This window comes from Cyprinodon tularosa, unplaced genomic scaffold (assembly GCF_016077235.1).
Source record: "Cyprinodon tularosa strain WSP-4 unplaced genomic scaffold, ASM1607723v1 ctg52, whole genome shotgun sequence".
NCBI lineage: Eukaryota > Metazoa > Chordata > Actinopteri > Cyprinodontiformes > Cyprinodontidae > Cyprinodon > Cyprinodon tularosa.
The window spans coordinates 710,300-726,035 of NW_024039252.1; the positions used below are offsets into that span (position 1 = coordinate 710,300).

At 40.1% G+C, this 15,736-nt stretch overlaps 1 protein-coding gene across 8 annotated transcripts in view; it reads right to left on the reverse strand.

Moving 5' to 3' along the window:
• The window catches only part of LOC119795698 (zinc finger protein 521), a 126,647-nt gene that overhangs the window by 73,256 nt on the left and 37,655 nt on the right, over positions 1–15,736 (reverse strand). For all 8 annotated transcript variants that reach the window (XM_038303829.1, XM_038303820.1, XM_038303823.1 and 5 more), the window contains one exon: positions 18–3,517. In XM_038303829.1, the coding sequence (XP_038159757.1) occupies positions 18–3,161 (3,144 nt within the window). In that variant the 5' untranslated portion in view covers positions 3,162–3,517. The remainder of the gene's footprint in view (positions 1–17; positions 3,518–15,736) is intronic.

Consider the following 15,736-nt stretch of genomic DNA (forward strand, 5'->3'; position numbering starts at 1 on the left):
GAAATAGCTAGTAATACCTCCTCAGTCTGTGAGGGACTAGCTCTCGGCATTGGTGACACCTGGGGGGTTTTCAGCTGTGCGCTGTTGCTATCCCCAGCTTGTTCTCGATGGACCGTCTGGACATGGTTTTGCAACTCTGCCTCAGTCTCAAACTTCACATTGCAGCTTGAACAACGAGTCTTGATGGCAGATGAAGAGGATGTAGAAGAGGATGAGGATGATGAAGAAACACCCTTGCCTTTTCCTTCTCCTGGGCTCAAACTTTCCCCTGGTGCCCACATAGCAGTAGATGTAGCAGGGGTTGTGGCCCCACCCTGCTGTTGCCTTCCTCCGTTCACTGTTGGGCTAGAGCTTTTTGAGCCAGCGGCTGTCACACACGATGCACAGAGACCATATGGAAGCCCATTGATGTCAAGCTTCACTAGGTCTAATTTGGACCGGAAATCTTTTAGGCACGAGGCACACTTAAAAAGCTTTTGAGCATGGTGTGGCTGTTGGCTTTGAGCGATGGGATTGTTGCGACCCATAGGCTGGTTGGAGGACATAGTGCCTGTTTTCTGCATGTGAAAGGTACCATGGATCTTAAGCTCCAATGTGGAGGTCACTGTCTGCATGCATACCACACAGCGGAAACCTGTCAGAGAGTTCCTAAGATCAGGGTGCATCTGGCAGTGCTCAAGGAAGTCTTCCTCACTCTGCAGTGGCATCTTACAAATGCGGCAGCTGCCTGTGTCCAGACTCTTGCTATGGGTTACCTTGTGCTCTGTTAGGGTAAGCAAGGAAGGGAAGCGTTCGCCACAAATGGGACACATGTAGTGCTTTACAGGCCCAAGGTGAGTCTGCATATGTTCCCTCAGCCCAGCCTCAGAGAAGAAGGTACGGGAACAGACATTGCACTTGTGATTCCCCTTGATCATTTCAGCTTTTCTTTTGATCATTGCACTTTCGCCGGGGCGGATATTGTGATCTCTTAACTGGTGGTTAGTGAGGAGCGACTCCATGGTGTAAGATGCCCCACATATTTCACATCCATACATGGGTTCTGCAGTGTCCACCTCTTCCTCACTTCCATCATGGCTGTTTTGGGACTCCATCACAGATACTCCTGTTCCTGGACCATGGCTGTTAGTTAAGAGACTTTGGATTTCATCTTCCTTAGGCTGACCTTCCCCACCACTTACAGTAGAGCCATTAGTGCCACAATTTTGGGTCTTTCCTTCAAACACACAGTGTTTCTCCCTTAAATGCTTCTCCAGAAGGACAATGGCATGAAAGGCCTTACTGCAGAAACGGCAGTTGTACTTCTTACTGTGGGTGGTAATGTGGCATTGCAGCTCTACCTCTGTACCAAAGGACTCACCACAAAAAATGCATCTGTGGGCACGACCTTGGTTTTCCAGATGGCTGTGTTTGACATGCAGTTGTAGGTCAGTTTCGTGTCGGAAGTCCCAGTTGCAGGATGTGCAACGATATACCTTCTTCTCATTGCTATGCTTTACAGCCAGGTGAAGTTGTGTTGACACCTTTGAGTCAAAGACCTCTTGGCACAGAGTGCAACGAAAAAACACAAAAGTATGCATGTCGAGAAGGTGCTTTTGCAGGTCATCCACTGAAGTGAACTGCTTGTCACAGCTTTCACATATATAGTAAGTGGAGGTAATCGTAAAGTGAATTGTCACATGCTTGAGTAAGGATTCTTGGTTGGGGAATTCTTTGTTGCACTGGGGACAAGTCAGCTGAGGCTGTAAGCCATCCAAATGAGTTTTGAGGTGAGTCTGGAAAAGATCTAAACTTGTATACTTGGCACCACATTGGTTACATATAAACTCACTTGTATTACGTGAGGCAGATCCCCCTTGTTTTAGCATGGCAGTTTGTTCCACAGATATTGGAGAAGAGGGGCTGAGAGTGCGTAAAGATTTCTTTCCATTGTTGATGTAGTTCAGAGCCAGAGGTATGTTCTTGTGGTTCTCTTTTATGTGCTTGTTGAGTTTTAAAACACTGTTGAAAATGGGAGAGTTGGTGCAATATGAACAGGAGTAAACCTCTACTATAGGCTCCTTGGGAGTAACAGCCAAAGGTGAGTCAAACCGCAGGCTTCCTCCATCACAGTGTGTCTGACGAACATGTTCCTCTAATGTAGCTTCAGTCAAAAACCCCATAAAGCATTGGGGGCAAAAGAAGGCATTGCTCTCCTTGGCAACTGGACTGGGAAAACCATGGGAGCAGCGGATGTGCTCTTGGAGGGCATTAAGGTCACTTAACACCTCAGGGCAAAAGTTACACTGAAGGAGGGCATCTGGCAGGCTGGCTAACAGGGCAGCATGGTCTTCTGCATTGTGAATCTGTTTAAGATGCTCGTTTAAGTTTAACAGTGACGGAAGAACCTCCAAACAAAACTGGCAAGTATGAGCCTGCTCTGGCTTGTCGAGATGCATGGTTCGTAAGTGTATTTGAAGAACAGCTAGGCTAGAAAACACTTGTTTGTTGCAGTAAATGCAACTGTAGGAAATCTTAGGCTGTTTTGAAGACCTCCCTCCCAAGTCAGATGTGTTCTGAGAAGCTCTTTTCCTCCTTCCTCTGGTCTTTGCCACAGGTGGTGCTGTCTCCACCATCGTGGAGCTGTCAACAGAAAGGTTGGAGTCAGGAGTGGTGCTGGAGACAGACGTATAGCCCACAGTAAGTAAGGAAGGACTGTTGCTATGATTACTGGATTCAGGGAGCTGATGGATGTCCATATGAGCATAGAGGTCCTCAACAGACAAAAAATGCTCTGAGCAGATGGTACAGGTGTGGCCCTTCCTATCTCTGCTGTGGGCCTGGTCAATATGGGTTAGCAGGGCACTCTCATCACTAAAAGGCTCGTGACAGTAAATGCACTGTAAGGTAGCCCCAAGTCCTCCGTCTTCAGATGGAGAACATTCAGGGTGACACTCTGCGATATGTCGCTGTAGCTCTTCAGGGACATCAAACCCTTCCTCACACCGACTGCACTTTCGAGTTTCTTTTAGTTTCCATTCGTCAGCTCTATTGAAGCCTGAACTGCCACCATCTTTCCCCCTTTCATGTACTTGCATGTGGCCATGGAGGGAGCTGGAAGAGAGGAATCCTCGACGGCACACAGGGCACTTGTAGGGTTTGTTGGAGGCGTGGGTTTTCATGTGGATTTTGAGGTGATCACTACGGGAGAAGGCGGAATCACACTCTCCACAGTGGTACTTCTTATCACCTGTATGAAGCTTCACGTGTCTATCTCTGCTGCGCTTATGTTTAAACAGGCGGCTGCAAAATGTGCAACTGAAGGGGAGCTTATCACCGTGACTCTGCTCGTGGCGCTTGAGGAAGCTTAAGCGGCTGAAGGACTTTTCACAGAACTGGCATGGATAAGGCAGACCAGGGCCTCCTTCTTCCTCTCCAAACTCATAGTCCTCACAATGTCCTGGAGAAGTCTGATCTTTACTAGAAGGAGATGATGCAGGCCAAGAACAAGATGGGTCATCCTCAAGATCAGCACCATCTGGAGAAGATAAAAAAAGAAAAGAAAAAAAGAGTGAGTAAGCAAGGTGTTGTCTGTGGGTCATATCTATTCAGTTCTGTCATCTTGATAGAAATGGTGGAGAACCATTGTTAGTAGTCTGAGTTATTATGAGGCATTGGTGAATTAATTTAAATTTCTTTATAGTGCATTTGATTTTTTCTCCAGCCTCTTAAGCTGAAACAATGCCTCTCCTTAGGTGTTATCTGAAAAGTAAAATCTAAATATGTAATTTAAAAATATAATTAGAGAAGAGAATAAGTGGAAATACTTTCAGTACAATTAACCTTGTATGTGGCCATGTAATGGCTTAGCCCACTGTGATTCAAAACACAATCTCTTTGACATTTAAAGCCAACACAAGACAATCGGTGTACTTTAGGATGAAGGCCCAGCATGAGGTAAATTAGAACATTTCTATTATTCCTGAACACTCATTAGAATATTTCTTTAAAAAAAGACCCCATCAAAGAGCCTTAAGAGCAAAAAAACAGAATTCTGTTTTTAAGAAACAATAAAAAGAAAAAATTGGCAACTTTAAGCACAGTTATGAAAAAACTAAAACACTTTGTACATTCCTTAAAATTAATCAGAACACAATGTAGTATATTTTTTAATGGCGTATGCTTAACTGTTAAGCAGAACTCTTAAGGGATGAGAGAATTGTGAGCTATAGGACAGGGGTAGATTTGGAGAGGACACGGAAGAGGAAATGGAGACGCTAAATATCCTATTCAAGGCCAAACAGGTGCAGAGACCAGGCAAATAATAAAAAAAGGTCTGTATTCTTTTTTACAATTAGTTGAAAGTGTCCCTACATGAATTGTCTCACTGCCAACATTCCAATTCAGTGACTCATTGTATGCTGATATGAATGGAAAACACAGAAGGTTACTTTCTAAAGGTTCAAAGGGTTACAGACCACTTCTTCCCGCTGCTGAAATCTAAGTGCTGTGAACTTCCTTACCCAAATAACAACTTAATCACAACCCTTAAAAAAAAAAAAAAAAAAATCTGTGTCAAAAGGCCATAAATTGGACTGGAAAAAAATAAGAGGAAACTGCTAAGATTTATGAGAAGGATGGAGGAAAAGCATACGCTCTTTCCAGGATCCAACCACTTTCCACTCTGAGCTGAGATATCTAAGTCTCTCACCCTCTCGTTTTCTCCGATCTCCATGTCTGTTGTTTTTTTTTTTTGTTTTTTTTCTGTGAGATCTGCCCTTTGTCAGGATATCATGCCCTCTCTGAACACTTACCCCCATCAGGGCCTATCTTCAGGAAACAGATGGGGTCGGAGGCCATTCCCTTGCCCCTCCATAGTGCTGAAAGCTGCACATTGAGAGCCCACCTCCACACCGTGGCCCTCCCGGAAACCTCCCACCCCTGGCAAGGCGCCCACTCTACACACACATCTCACTCAAGGAGCGAACCTTGCCTTATTTACTCGCTTTATCTCCCATCCATGTCTCAATGTTTTCTTTCTCTGTGGTTTGAGGGAGGATGAGTGACTCAGTGCGATGCCCTCCTCCACAGAGGGGGTGGATCTGCCCTATCTCGTAGCACCTCTCAGGGTACAGAAGAAGAAGACAGTGCAAGAAAAATGACCTCAGCCAATGCCTTACAGTCAAACATATTGGCTTGGAGACAATAGTATAAAACAAACAAATAAATGGGTCTGTATACAAGGCTAAATGAAATTCTACTGCCTTAAATGAGGATGAATTTGCCTAGAGACATTTCAAAGCTGTCAGGATAACTTTCTTCCATGCTGATGTTTGTTTACATGATGTACATTATTTGTTTAGTGACTTTATTTAATGACAGACATAAATAAAATAATGTCTGCCTATAGCCTGAGGGAACTGCAAGCAGTTCTTGAGTTTTATTAATAAAAAATATGATGTTTGGATACTTAAACTGATTATAGCGGAGTTGAAAAAATAAATCTTAGAATTTAACAGTGTACCTAATTTGCACCTACTACAGATCATCACTCTTAAAAACTTGAGCTTTGTGGGTCCATAGTTACAAAAGCTTCATTATTTTTCTATCAGTAAATCACAGACATTTCTAAAAGCTAACTCTGCATTGGCTTAGGACTCAGTGCTCTCAATTAATGCAAAAGAAAGTCTTAGTGTGATGCTGATTTGATGAAATAGCTGTTTGTATCTTAGTTGGGGTTACATTTCATGCAACTGAAACTAATTTTTGAGGAGTGATAGCTAACACCGTTTCGTTCCTTTGTTAGTTGTAAAATAACTCAAACAAATAGCTCAAACAATTTCTGATGAGAGTTTCATTAACTACCCAACATATTTTATTTACGTAATCTTAATTTTGTTTTATACATTTATGCAATTTATGTGAAGATGATTGGAAAAATTTAATTAAGTCTAGGTGTGGTGAGTGGACAATGGGCTTCCCCCTAAGTGGTTCGCCAATTGTCCATCCCTCACAACCTTAGTCTTGGTTTGCAGAGTAGTCATTTTTTTCATTTTCATCAGTAAGTTGAACTCAGTTCCTTGAGGTATTTTTTTATTTATTTTTTACTTTAGAAAAATGACAAAAAATATCCTGGCCGTCTTGATTCCTCAATGTGTCCAACTACCATAAACGCAAGAGTATGAGGAATCCAAATAAAGAAATGGGTTCTTTCCCATGATGTAGGCCTTTCTTTGCAAGGTCATAGATAGAATTGAAGGCTAATAGAAATCTTTCAAATTAAAACACAATTTGAGCAAAATTAGAAAAAATTGATTTATGGAAGCTAAATTGTACTAAAAAAAATGTCATACTTATAACTAACGATCCCAAGTGGTGCAAGCTGATGGTTTTACCATATACTTTACAATCCTTTAACCTAAACATCATTCCAAAAAAGATGGCGACACATCAAGCAATCGGTGCATGCAAGACAAGAAGCCATTTGCAGGAATCACAAGCCAAACTTTGAATAAGAACTGAAAGACAATGAAAAGACAACAAAAGGCACCGTGCAGGATGGCAAATGTTTACTTTTGTGACTAAAATATCAATTAAATAAAATGGAAGGGAATTTATTGAATATGTGCAATTATTAATTGAATGATATAAAATTTTAAGCACAATGTATATCCAAGATCGGATCATAAAAAAATAGACTTATAGGTAAATTTTAAAGCAATGCGTTATTTTGTCCTTCACCTATATACACAGGCAGTCAGTAAAACAACAGCTATATTCTACCAATGCACACAGTTGTCCAAGAAAACTTATGTGTGTTCATGTCATGCACAGGCATCCACAGACAGAAAAGCAGTGGCCGAAAACAAGTGTGTGAACAACTGCAGATGAAAGAACAATCTTCCTCTGGAGACAACAAGAGGAAAGAAAGAGAGAGACTTGTTTTCTTTTCCTTCTTCACCCAGACAAGAAATGCCCAGGCCTCTGCAGCAGCCTGAGTAAATAAAAGAACGGGCCTTACTTCCCAGTCTCTCGGGCTGGGGGCCTGTGCACGCCAGCGCTCTCTGTGCTGTTGCCAAAGGGGATGCTGGGGCCTGAAAAACTACACCCTGCAGCTGAAAGGCTGGCTTTGTTGGCCTGCCAAGGCCTTCCTGAGCATCATCAAGCCAACAGCCTGTCACGTCCTGTGAGGAAGACCTCCATCTTAAGGCCTGTCCCTCAATGGGAGTCCCCCTCCCCACACATTTTATTTTTTTAAAGGCCTCCTGTACAGAAAAAAACTCTTAAAAACAGCCCACTGTAGAAAATGATCAAAATGAGCCAAAGCCATATTTATTGAATCACTAAGAAAAAGCTAACTAAGCTGTAGTACATCAAAGCTGTCTAAAAGGTAAATAAAAAAATATGCTTTGTCTGCAGTTTCTAAGATGTCAATTTCATCAGAAGGACATCTGTGGGCTTGTACCAATTAATTATATCCTAATAGTTGAGGCATAGAAAACATAATAAAAATCCCCTTCTCACACGCAGCCTTCAGTTTCCTCTTAACCAGTCTGAACTCCTCTTTGTGCTTCACTTCCTCTGTGTTCATTTATAGCACCTTCCCCTAAGTAAATATTCTTGCACAAATAAGAGTCTTAATCCAAGGAAAAGGTAAGTTTGCCTTTTTAGTACACAGTGGCACAGCTTTCGAAAGCCCAGAGGAATGCTTATTCATGCAATTAGATATTTTGAGAATGAGCCACATATACAGATATGTTTTCAAGAGATAAAGTCATTATTTATCCTGATGACATTCTTTCCCATTTGGTTTGTGTTACATATGGCAGCACAGCTGTCTAAAAGCTAGAGCTGGAATTGATTCCAGCTTGGAAATATTGTTTACTATATGTTTTTAGCTATTTAAGAAAAAAGCAGGAGGAGATGAAGGATAAACACCGCAGAAAAAAAACTGGTCCTCGTTATTTAAGATTCCATTTACAAAATATGATTTGCTTCTCTTTTTTTAAAACAAAATAAAGCTATGTTCATTTCAAACACATAAAAAGAGCACATTTATAAGGTATTACATTTGTAAGGTGACGGGGAATGTATATCTTATTATAAATACCATCTAAGGCAAGCATTTGCATTTAGCCCCATATGTCTAATCATTTGTCTGAAAAAGTTGCCATATCACCTGATTTGTCGCTTTAAGTCTACTTTTTTGTAACTGAGTCTGAACAGATTATGGTCATACGTTCTGCCACATCCAGAACAGTAATAGCGGTTATGATGGTGGCAGCAACATGATGTGGGCAGGGTATTCCTAAGGAATAAGTTTAAAATAAGTGTCAACAAACCTAAATTAAACTCTGAATTTAAAAGAACCGCTTAAAAAAAATGAGAAAAAAACCCAAAACTTTTTTTACATATTGATTGGCAAATGTATTAACATGCTGCTATTAAACTACCACCAAAAAAGTCATGTCACATCTTGAAATCTCTATTAAATTAGTTTCTCAATCAATATGTACTATTCCCTCATATTTTAATCCTGAAATGTTGCTTAAATTGACAGGTTAAAACATTATATATACCCCAATCAGATCCAGATGTCGTTAATTATTTGTTTTCATCTGAAAAGTTGCTTCTTTGGAGAAAAGAGAATAGAACAACCACAAACAATTTATAAAAGCAAAAACTATCTACTTGTTGGGGTTTTTTGTTGTTGTTGTTGCTGTTGATGAAAATTGTTTATCCTCCTCTCAGTAGCAAGGGGAAAAATATGTATTGGCATTACAGAAATCAAATGTTAATTGCTGACGTCCTTGTCAAGGGTATTTTGACAATTTATCTCTGATTAGCTCCAAGGCCTTCTGATACAAAACCCTCCTTACCATTCCCCTAATCTGTAGCTCCCTCCACAGGTGCTCTTATATATTTAACTTGTCAGTCAGAAAAAAACATGCAAAATTAGAAGACTTCTTCAAATCTAAGGGGCCAAAATTATTTTGGGCTAAACCTTTTATGTTTCTGATCTGTTATAAGGAGAAGGCTTTAGGAAAAACAAAGCATTATCATTCTGAATGCAGGCCATTATTGCTTATCACTGCTGGACAGCTGCAGACAGTGTTTCTATAATTCAAAAAAGGCAAACTCTTATCCAGCTCCAGGACTTAATCTTATCAGAGAATGCATTTTCTTCCGGTTGTTTGTTGCTTTTAGAGCAAACTGTACCTTCAAAAGCAGCACTAGCAAAGAAAAAGCCAGGCCAAACTCTGAGCTGCCCAAACGCATCTCCTTTTTTTTTTTGCTGTAGCAGAGATCTGTAGGTAGCAGTTGTCATAAGAGAAGCGGTTGTACGAGCCCATTTGTGGCACATTGGGGATTGGGGATTCATAGAATAAACAAAAAGCTGACAACTTGTCTGATGTAACACCGTGACCCTGCTTCACATTCAGAGTGGGGGGGCTCTTTTTACAGTTACTGGGAAAATGGTTAGCCTTTCCCCATGAGACAACGCATGTGTCATCTCAACACTTTTCCCGTTCTGAAGCCCAAATAGGGGCTTGTGTCTGAACAGCACGTTGTCGTGTGCACGGCTCCGATTGTGACACAGTCATTTAAGATCTAATAGTGGAGGTGGTGAAACACAAAAAGATTTTGCATTAACTAAGATGCTTTACACCATCAGTGATGAAGAGATGGGTGCGGGGGTCTATTTTTTGTTTTGCTACTTTCTGATTCTAATTCCAATCTGATGAGCAAATCACTTGGTTGATTCAGGACTGGGAGCTCAGAGAACATAGAGCCTTTTGGAAGAGACCCAGTTTTGAGCTTTACTCAGAGTGTTCCTGCTACATCCTAGTTTATGACATAAAATCTAGCCAAACAATCACTTAAAACTCCAAGAGGTTTAAGCAAACAGGACAGGTGCTTAGTTAGGACTTTTTGCAACATGCAAACAATAATAAGGATGAATTAATAAAATATTGTCAAACCCAAGATAAAATTTCCAGCCGCAGATATTGTGTACTCCGTGTTAGGGTGTGTATGTGGGTAGACTCATCCGTCTCTCACTTTTTTTTTCTTAGCAAACACAATATGTTTTTACACATCATTGGGAAATGTCAGGTCCCTCTCCCCTTTGCTTCAGATCAATCAAATCCACCAAGCTACATTATGAGGAGGGGTCGTGTGAGACAATTGGAGCATCGGTGCAAAAGGATGCCATCTCTTAGTGGACATACTGGAAACAAAAAAAAAATAAGTATTGGCTGAAATAGGGACCCACTTCCCGCAGTTTCATCAGCAAGATACTTTGGCCAAACATCACGTACGTCGAAGACACAAGACAACACAGAACTTCAAGGAGAATTGCTCACATCCCCAAACTGCAGTCAGCGGGGATATTTTCATGCCGGGCCTGACATAAAGAGCCAAAACATCAAGCGCTGCTCTGACTCTGTGGTGGGGGTGTCCATTATTCTAGCCCTCATGGCTCCATCTCTCAACCATGGGGAAGCGGCAAACTGTCAACCACTTTGTCCACATTACCCACGTCCCCCAGCTCAGACAGGAGCACTTGGTCACTGTCCCAGAAATCTCAGAGCCCCAGTGGCATCCGGGGAAAGTTAGACAAATGGAAGGCCAGAGGAAGAAAAGTAGGGCGGCCAGTCATCCTTTACAGAATCAGAACATTGTTTTTTTGTCTGGGATAGTAGGACACAAATAACATTATATTGCAAATATAAGTTTATGCCATGTTTATCAGTATGGACAGTTGAGCATCTGATAATGTCTCTGAACTCTAAATTCATCTTAGTGTGGACTATCTTGTGTTGTGTTTTTAAATCAGAGCAATGATTGTTTTCCAATTTTACCATAAAGTTGAGGACCATTTGTACCAAAGTTAGGACATTTTGTTGGTCCACACCTCCTATTTTGCTAGTATTGAGGTTTAGGACTAAGGTAGGGGTTTTTGTTATGCTAGGTTTACAGCTCTTTCCAGGGTTAAATGTCTATTCTCTGCAACACCATGCAGAGAATAGACTTACTTATGGGCTCTGAGCCCTTACGCTTTCATAGTATATTTTTGTCCCTGTTTTTCAAAATATCTCTCGGTGGCCAAAGAGCAGAGATTTCTACAAGTCATGATGCTGGTCTCAAATGATAAAGCAATAAAAATAAATAATCTGCCTATAACTCAAGATTAATGTTGGTCAGAATTCAAATCCTCTGCTGTTTGCACTTAGACATTATCTGGCAGCATTTTATTGAACATGCAAAGAACTGCTATTAGCTGCTTTCAATTAGTTTTGAAAGTGTCATATTTATAGTTATGTTTAAAGAAAGAGATTTTAATTTTGTGGGAAAAATGCTATGAAAACGAATGCAAAAAAAAAAATAAGAAGAGAGGTGTCAAACATTTCGTAGAGGTGTATTGATCAAAGCACATTAAAAATGTAAGATTCTAGCCGAGATGCAAAAGAATATGTAGATCTGAACCGTGAATGATGTGGAAAGACTTTTTGTAAGCAGAGAACGGGAAGTTTATCAGACTCCATTGGAAGAAGCTAAAAACCGGGCATTCTTAAAAAAGAAAAAAACTGATAAAGATGGGGAAAAAAGTCTTGAAACTTAAGTGGAGGTTAACCTTCGAGCTAGGTGGCATCGCTAAACGTTGTGCCATTTAACTAACAATGAAAGTCTCCATCTAATAAGACATAGACTGAGCTGTCTTGCAAGAAATGTTCAGGCTCTGATTGTTCCAAGCTTGTGAAGACACACTCCAAAAGACTTGCAGCTGTAATTAATTCTCTTAGGATAATTAATAGGTTATGTCTTTGAAGCACTGACTTAGAGTGCTGAAAAGAAATGCAGCACACACCTTTTGGCCTTATTTGAAAAAAAAAGAAAAAGAAAATATAGAATCATTTTACTTTCAAATCCCATTCATGTTGTGGTTCTAACAAGACTAAATGTGAGAAGGCATTAGGGTTATTAAGACTTTTGCAAAGCACTCTTTTTGTGAGTTCAAAGATGAAAAATATGAAAGCCTTTCAAAATATATATGTTTTTAAATAATTCAGTTCTAAGGGCTTTACAAAGCAAAATAATCAGACCTAATTCCAATCCAATCCAATTTTATTTGTTTAAGAACTTATTAAACAACCACAGCTGACCAAAATAAAGTACAGAAAAAAGAACAGATAACAAAACAGCTAAAACATGGGTAAAAACAACATTTACACCATGAAATAAATAAAATGGGGTAAAAGATCAAAGGAATAAAAGGATAAAAAATAAAATAAAGCCCACTGTCTTGCTAGGTGTAAAAATCCAAAGAGAAAATGTGGGTTTTGACAAGAGAAGAGGCCTGATGTGTTGAGGAAGGTCATTCATGGCTTTAATAGCAAATAAAATAATTTTAAATGAATTCGAAAATGTAAGGGCTGCCAGTAGGGTGAGCCTAAAATGAAGCATGTTTATACGAGTTGCACGGTAGCACTTGAAATATCCTTCCTACAACTGAGCAGGTTGTTGGTGTGTAGAGGAAAGGACAGTTGACCACTTCAGGTGGACTTTGCACAAACAGGAAGGAGGCAGTTCCTCTGGTCTTGGCCAGACCAGCAGCCACAGTGAGCCTCCCAGGGGGAAGGAGGAGGATGACAATCTGTCCCCCAGCATGGTTCTTCCCCGCCTGCCTCACTGCGTGAGCTGGCTCTGAGGGAGCGCTGGGCCAAGCAGGACTAGGCTGGGCAGAACTGGTCTGGTCTCCAGTAGGTAAGGAGGCCTTCATGTGTGTTTGTTAGTATGTGTTGTTTCCTCAGTACTAATGCAGACCGGACAGTAGCCAGTAAACAGTCAACTAATAAGTCAGCTGTTTTACAGGATGTGATGTGCTTCCACCGCAGAGCTTACTTTTTTACATTTACCCACATACTGAATCAATAGCACGTGGCTTATGTGATAAGTAAAAAAAAGAAAAAAAAACAACAAAAAAAAAACATGCCATTGCCTACTAAATATCCACATGGCTGCTTCATTACAATACGGTCTGCTCTGAAAGTTAAAAAAGACGCCATCTATAACTTGAAAAATAAACACAAAGATAAAGGTGGAGATCTGGTTCTTGTAAAAGGAGCAAATTAAAAGTGTCCCCTAACCAGGAAAAAACTATGATTTAAATCTCAAATTCACATTGCCTCAAAAGAAAAATTGCCTTCTAAAACATTTATTCTGATTTTTTTTAATAGATGTTGCAGTTTAGCATAAAATTGTAATATTGACCAAATGCAAGTACCAAATGCAAGTAAATATAGAAAGTACTTTTTAAATGATATAATCTATTAAGTTGCAAAAGGCAACCAAAACAACAAGGCCATAAGTTAAAAAGTAATTTCCCCATAATGAATTGAAATACTAATTGCTTTTTATTTCAAACACTACTATCTTAAAGTCATCCAACCATATTAGTATTATTACCATAGTAAAATATTGGAAACGTCAGACTTTTTTTCAGTACCGTAATTTGCCCTGCATCTTTAGCTTTTCTAGATAACCAAAGTTAAAGGTATTGTGCAGAATTTAGCTTGAATTTTTTAAAAGATCTTATTTATCTTCTTTAAAAAAAAAAATGCACAAGCCATTTCTTTCCTTGCGGACACTCTGTTTAAAAGTGGCGGTTCTCATAGCTCATACAAGCTTACTCTGTTTGAACGTCCGCCCTAACCCCTAAATCCCTCAATCACTATATAGAGTGGGGACTTTACAGCAAACTCTACCACTTATTTAGATGATCCACTTGGAAATAAAAGATCATCCTCTATACCTTCAAATTTCAACGTTTCACATAGAACTAGATTGCATTGGATATCCTCTCCCTTGAACAAATAACGTGATTTTTAAACATTTTTTGCTTTTTGCATTCAAGCCACGGTATTAGTTATATATATATAAAAAAAAGAATGATCTGGAGCATAATTGTGGCAAACTGCAAAAAACTAAAAATATAATGAGGAAATATCTAACGAATCAAGCACTAAGTCACAGACATAAACCCTCTTGAATCTTAAATGTTTCAGTACTCAGTGACTGGAATTACATTACCAATCACACAAAAGCCTGGTGAAAGTTACATTAACAAAGGCAAGAACTCCCTAGTAATTACCTCATAGCTCAGCCTTAGCATTAGCTTATGTTAGAAAGTCATGTCCCTGCTTCTTGACCCGTGACCTCTGCTTCCACTGATGAATACACTCTGGCTTTATTTGATATTTCTTCAATAGTAGTTCATCTTGTCAGGGGTAAAACAACTGGAAACAGCCCAGAAGGGAAAACATGCATACTGGTGAACAGAACAGGAGGAGAAGAAAAACAAGCATCAACTCAAGCAAGACGGTGTATTTTCATGCATCCCTGTCTTAAATGTCAAGATTTCTTAACCCTCAGTGACTGCAGTGCTGACACTTCTCCAAGGTTCAACAGAAACCGCATTCATTAATAATTAGCTTAGCTGTGAGAACAGAAAGCGCTTTAGCGAGAATGAGCAAGTGCGCGTTAGGCGGCGAAAATTTAAACTTCCTTCCTTTCCTGAGAATCAAATTTCACTACAAGTTCTTTCTTTTATCCTCCTTCATTTCTTGTTTTCCTGAAGTGTTGGCCAAATTCCCGAACGCGTTCCACGAATGAGCAATGCAGACGTCGCATCAGCCTCTCAGCTCCCTCCCGTCCTTAATCATGGCTCTAATACCCTCCAGATGAATAAACATCTTCATCCCTTCTGCGTTTAAAGCCAGAAGGCTCCTCCAGTCTCCAATCCAAGAATGAGAGACAGTAAGAGAGAAAGAAATGAAGAGCTGAAAAAGGAGCACAGGAAAAGATGACAGATGGAAGGGTGGATCAATGTCGAAATGAACCAACAGCAAAGTAACAAAGCTATGGCAAGATTTTCCAGTTCTTCCCATAATTCGTCTGATCTATTTCCCCCTTGACACAATTATCACAGTTGTTCTAATTATTTTCCCCTCTTAAATAGATTCCTAACGACAGACTGTGTTTTCTTTAATGATCGTGTTTGTATAGTGAAGGTTTTAGAGTGCTGTTGTGCAACCTTGTCACCTCAGACAGTGTCCACAGACTTGTGCAAAAGAAGGGGGAAGGAGGCGGAGAGGGTGGAGGCAAAAGGGGGTTGGTCCCCAGAGAATGGGCCAGGCCCCAGACCAGCTCTGCTTTGGCCCAGTGACTGTGCCAGAATACTCACAACATGTGCGTACAGTATGCAAGCACAAATGGCAGACAGATTTAGGGGTTTGCTTTGTTTCCTCTTGCATTGTTTTCTGCTGCTATCCAGGCAGCTCATAATCATCATATTATATCAGTAAAAAGGATTATGAAAAGCACGCACGCACACATAACCATACATACTAACAAACGGGCAGATGCATCAAAAAGGAAGCAGTTCGCTGCCCTCACCCTGATCTTCATTTGAAGGGTAGGGATGGAATATGAAGACTGAATACAACCAGACAAATGACTACAGGGCATTTTACTTATTCATCCATCACTTCACACTGATTTATTCCTGTTTATCTATTTATCAGCTGACAAAATGGGGAGAAAAAAAATTATTTCCCAGGAACTGCTTTGCTAAAAGTTTGCATGCTAATTAGCCAAGTGGAAAACTTTCCGGGTTACTGTTGAAAGCAAATTTCTTTATGAATACCCTCCTCTCACGCCAACACTTCAACACATACTTTTCTTCTTATTTACA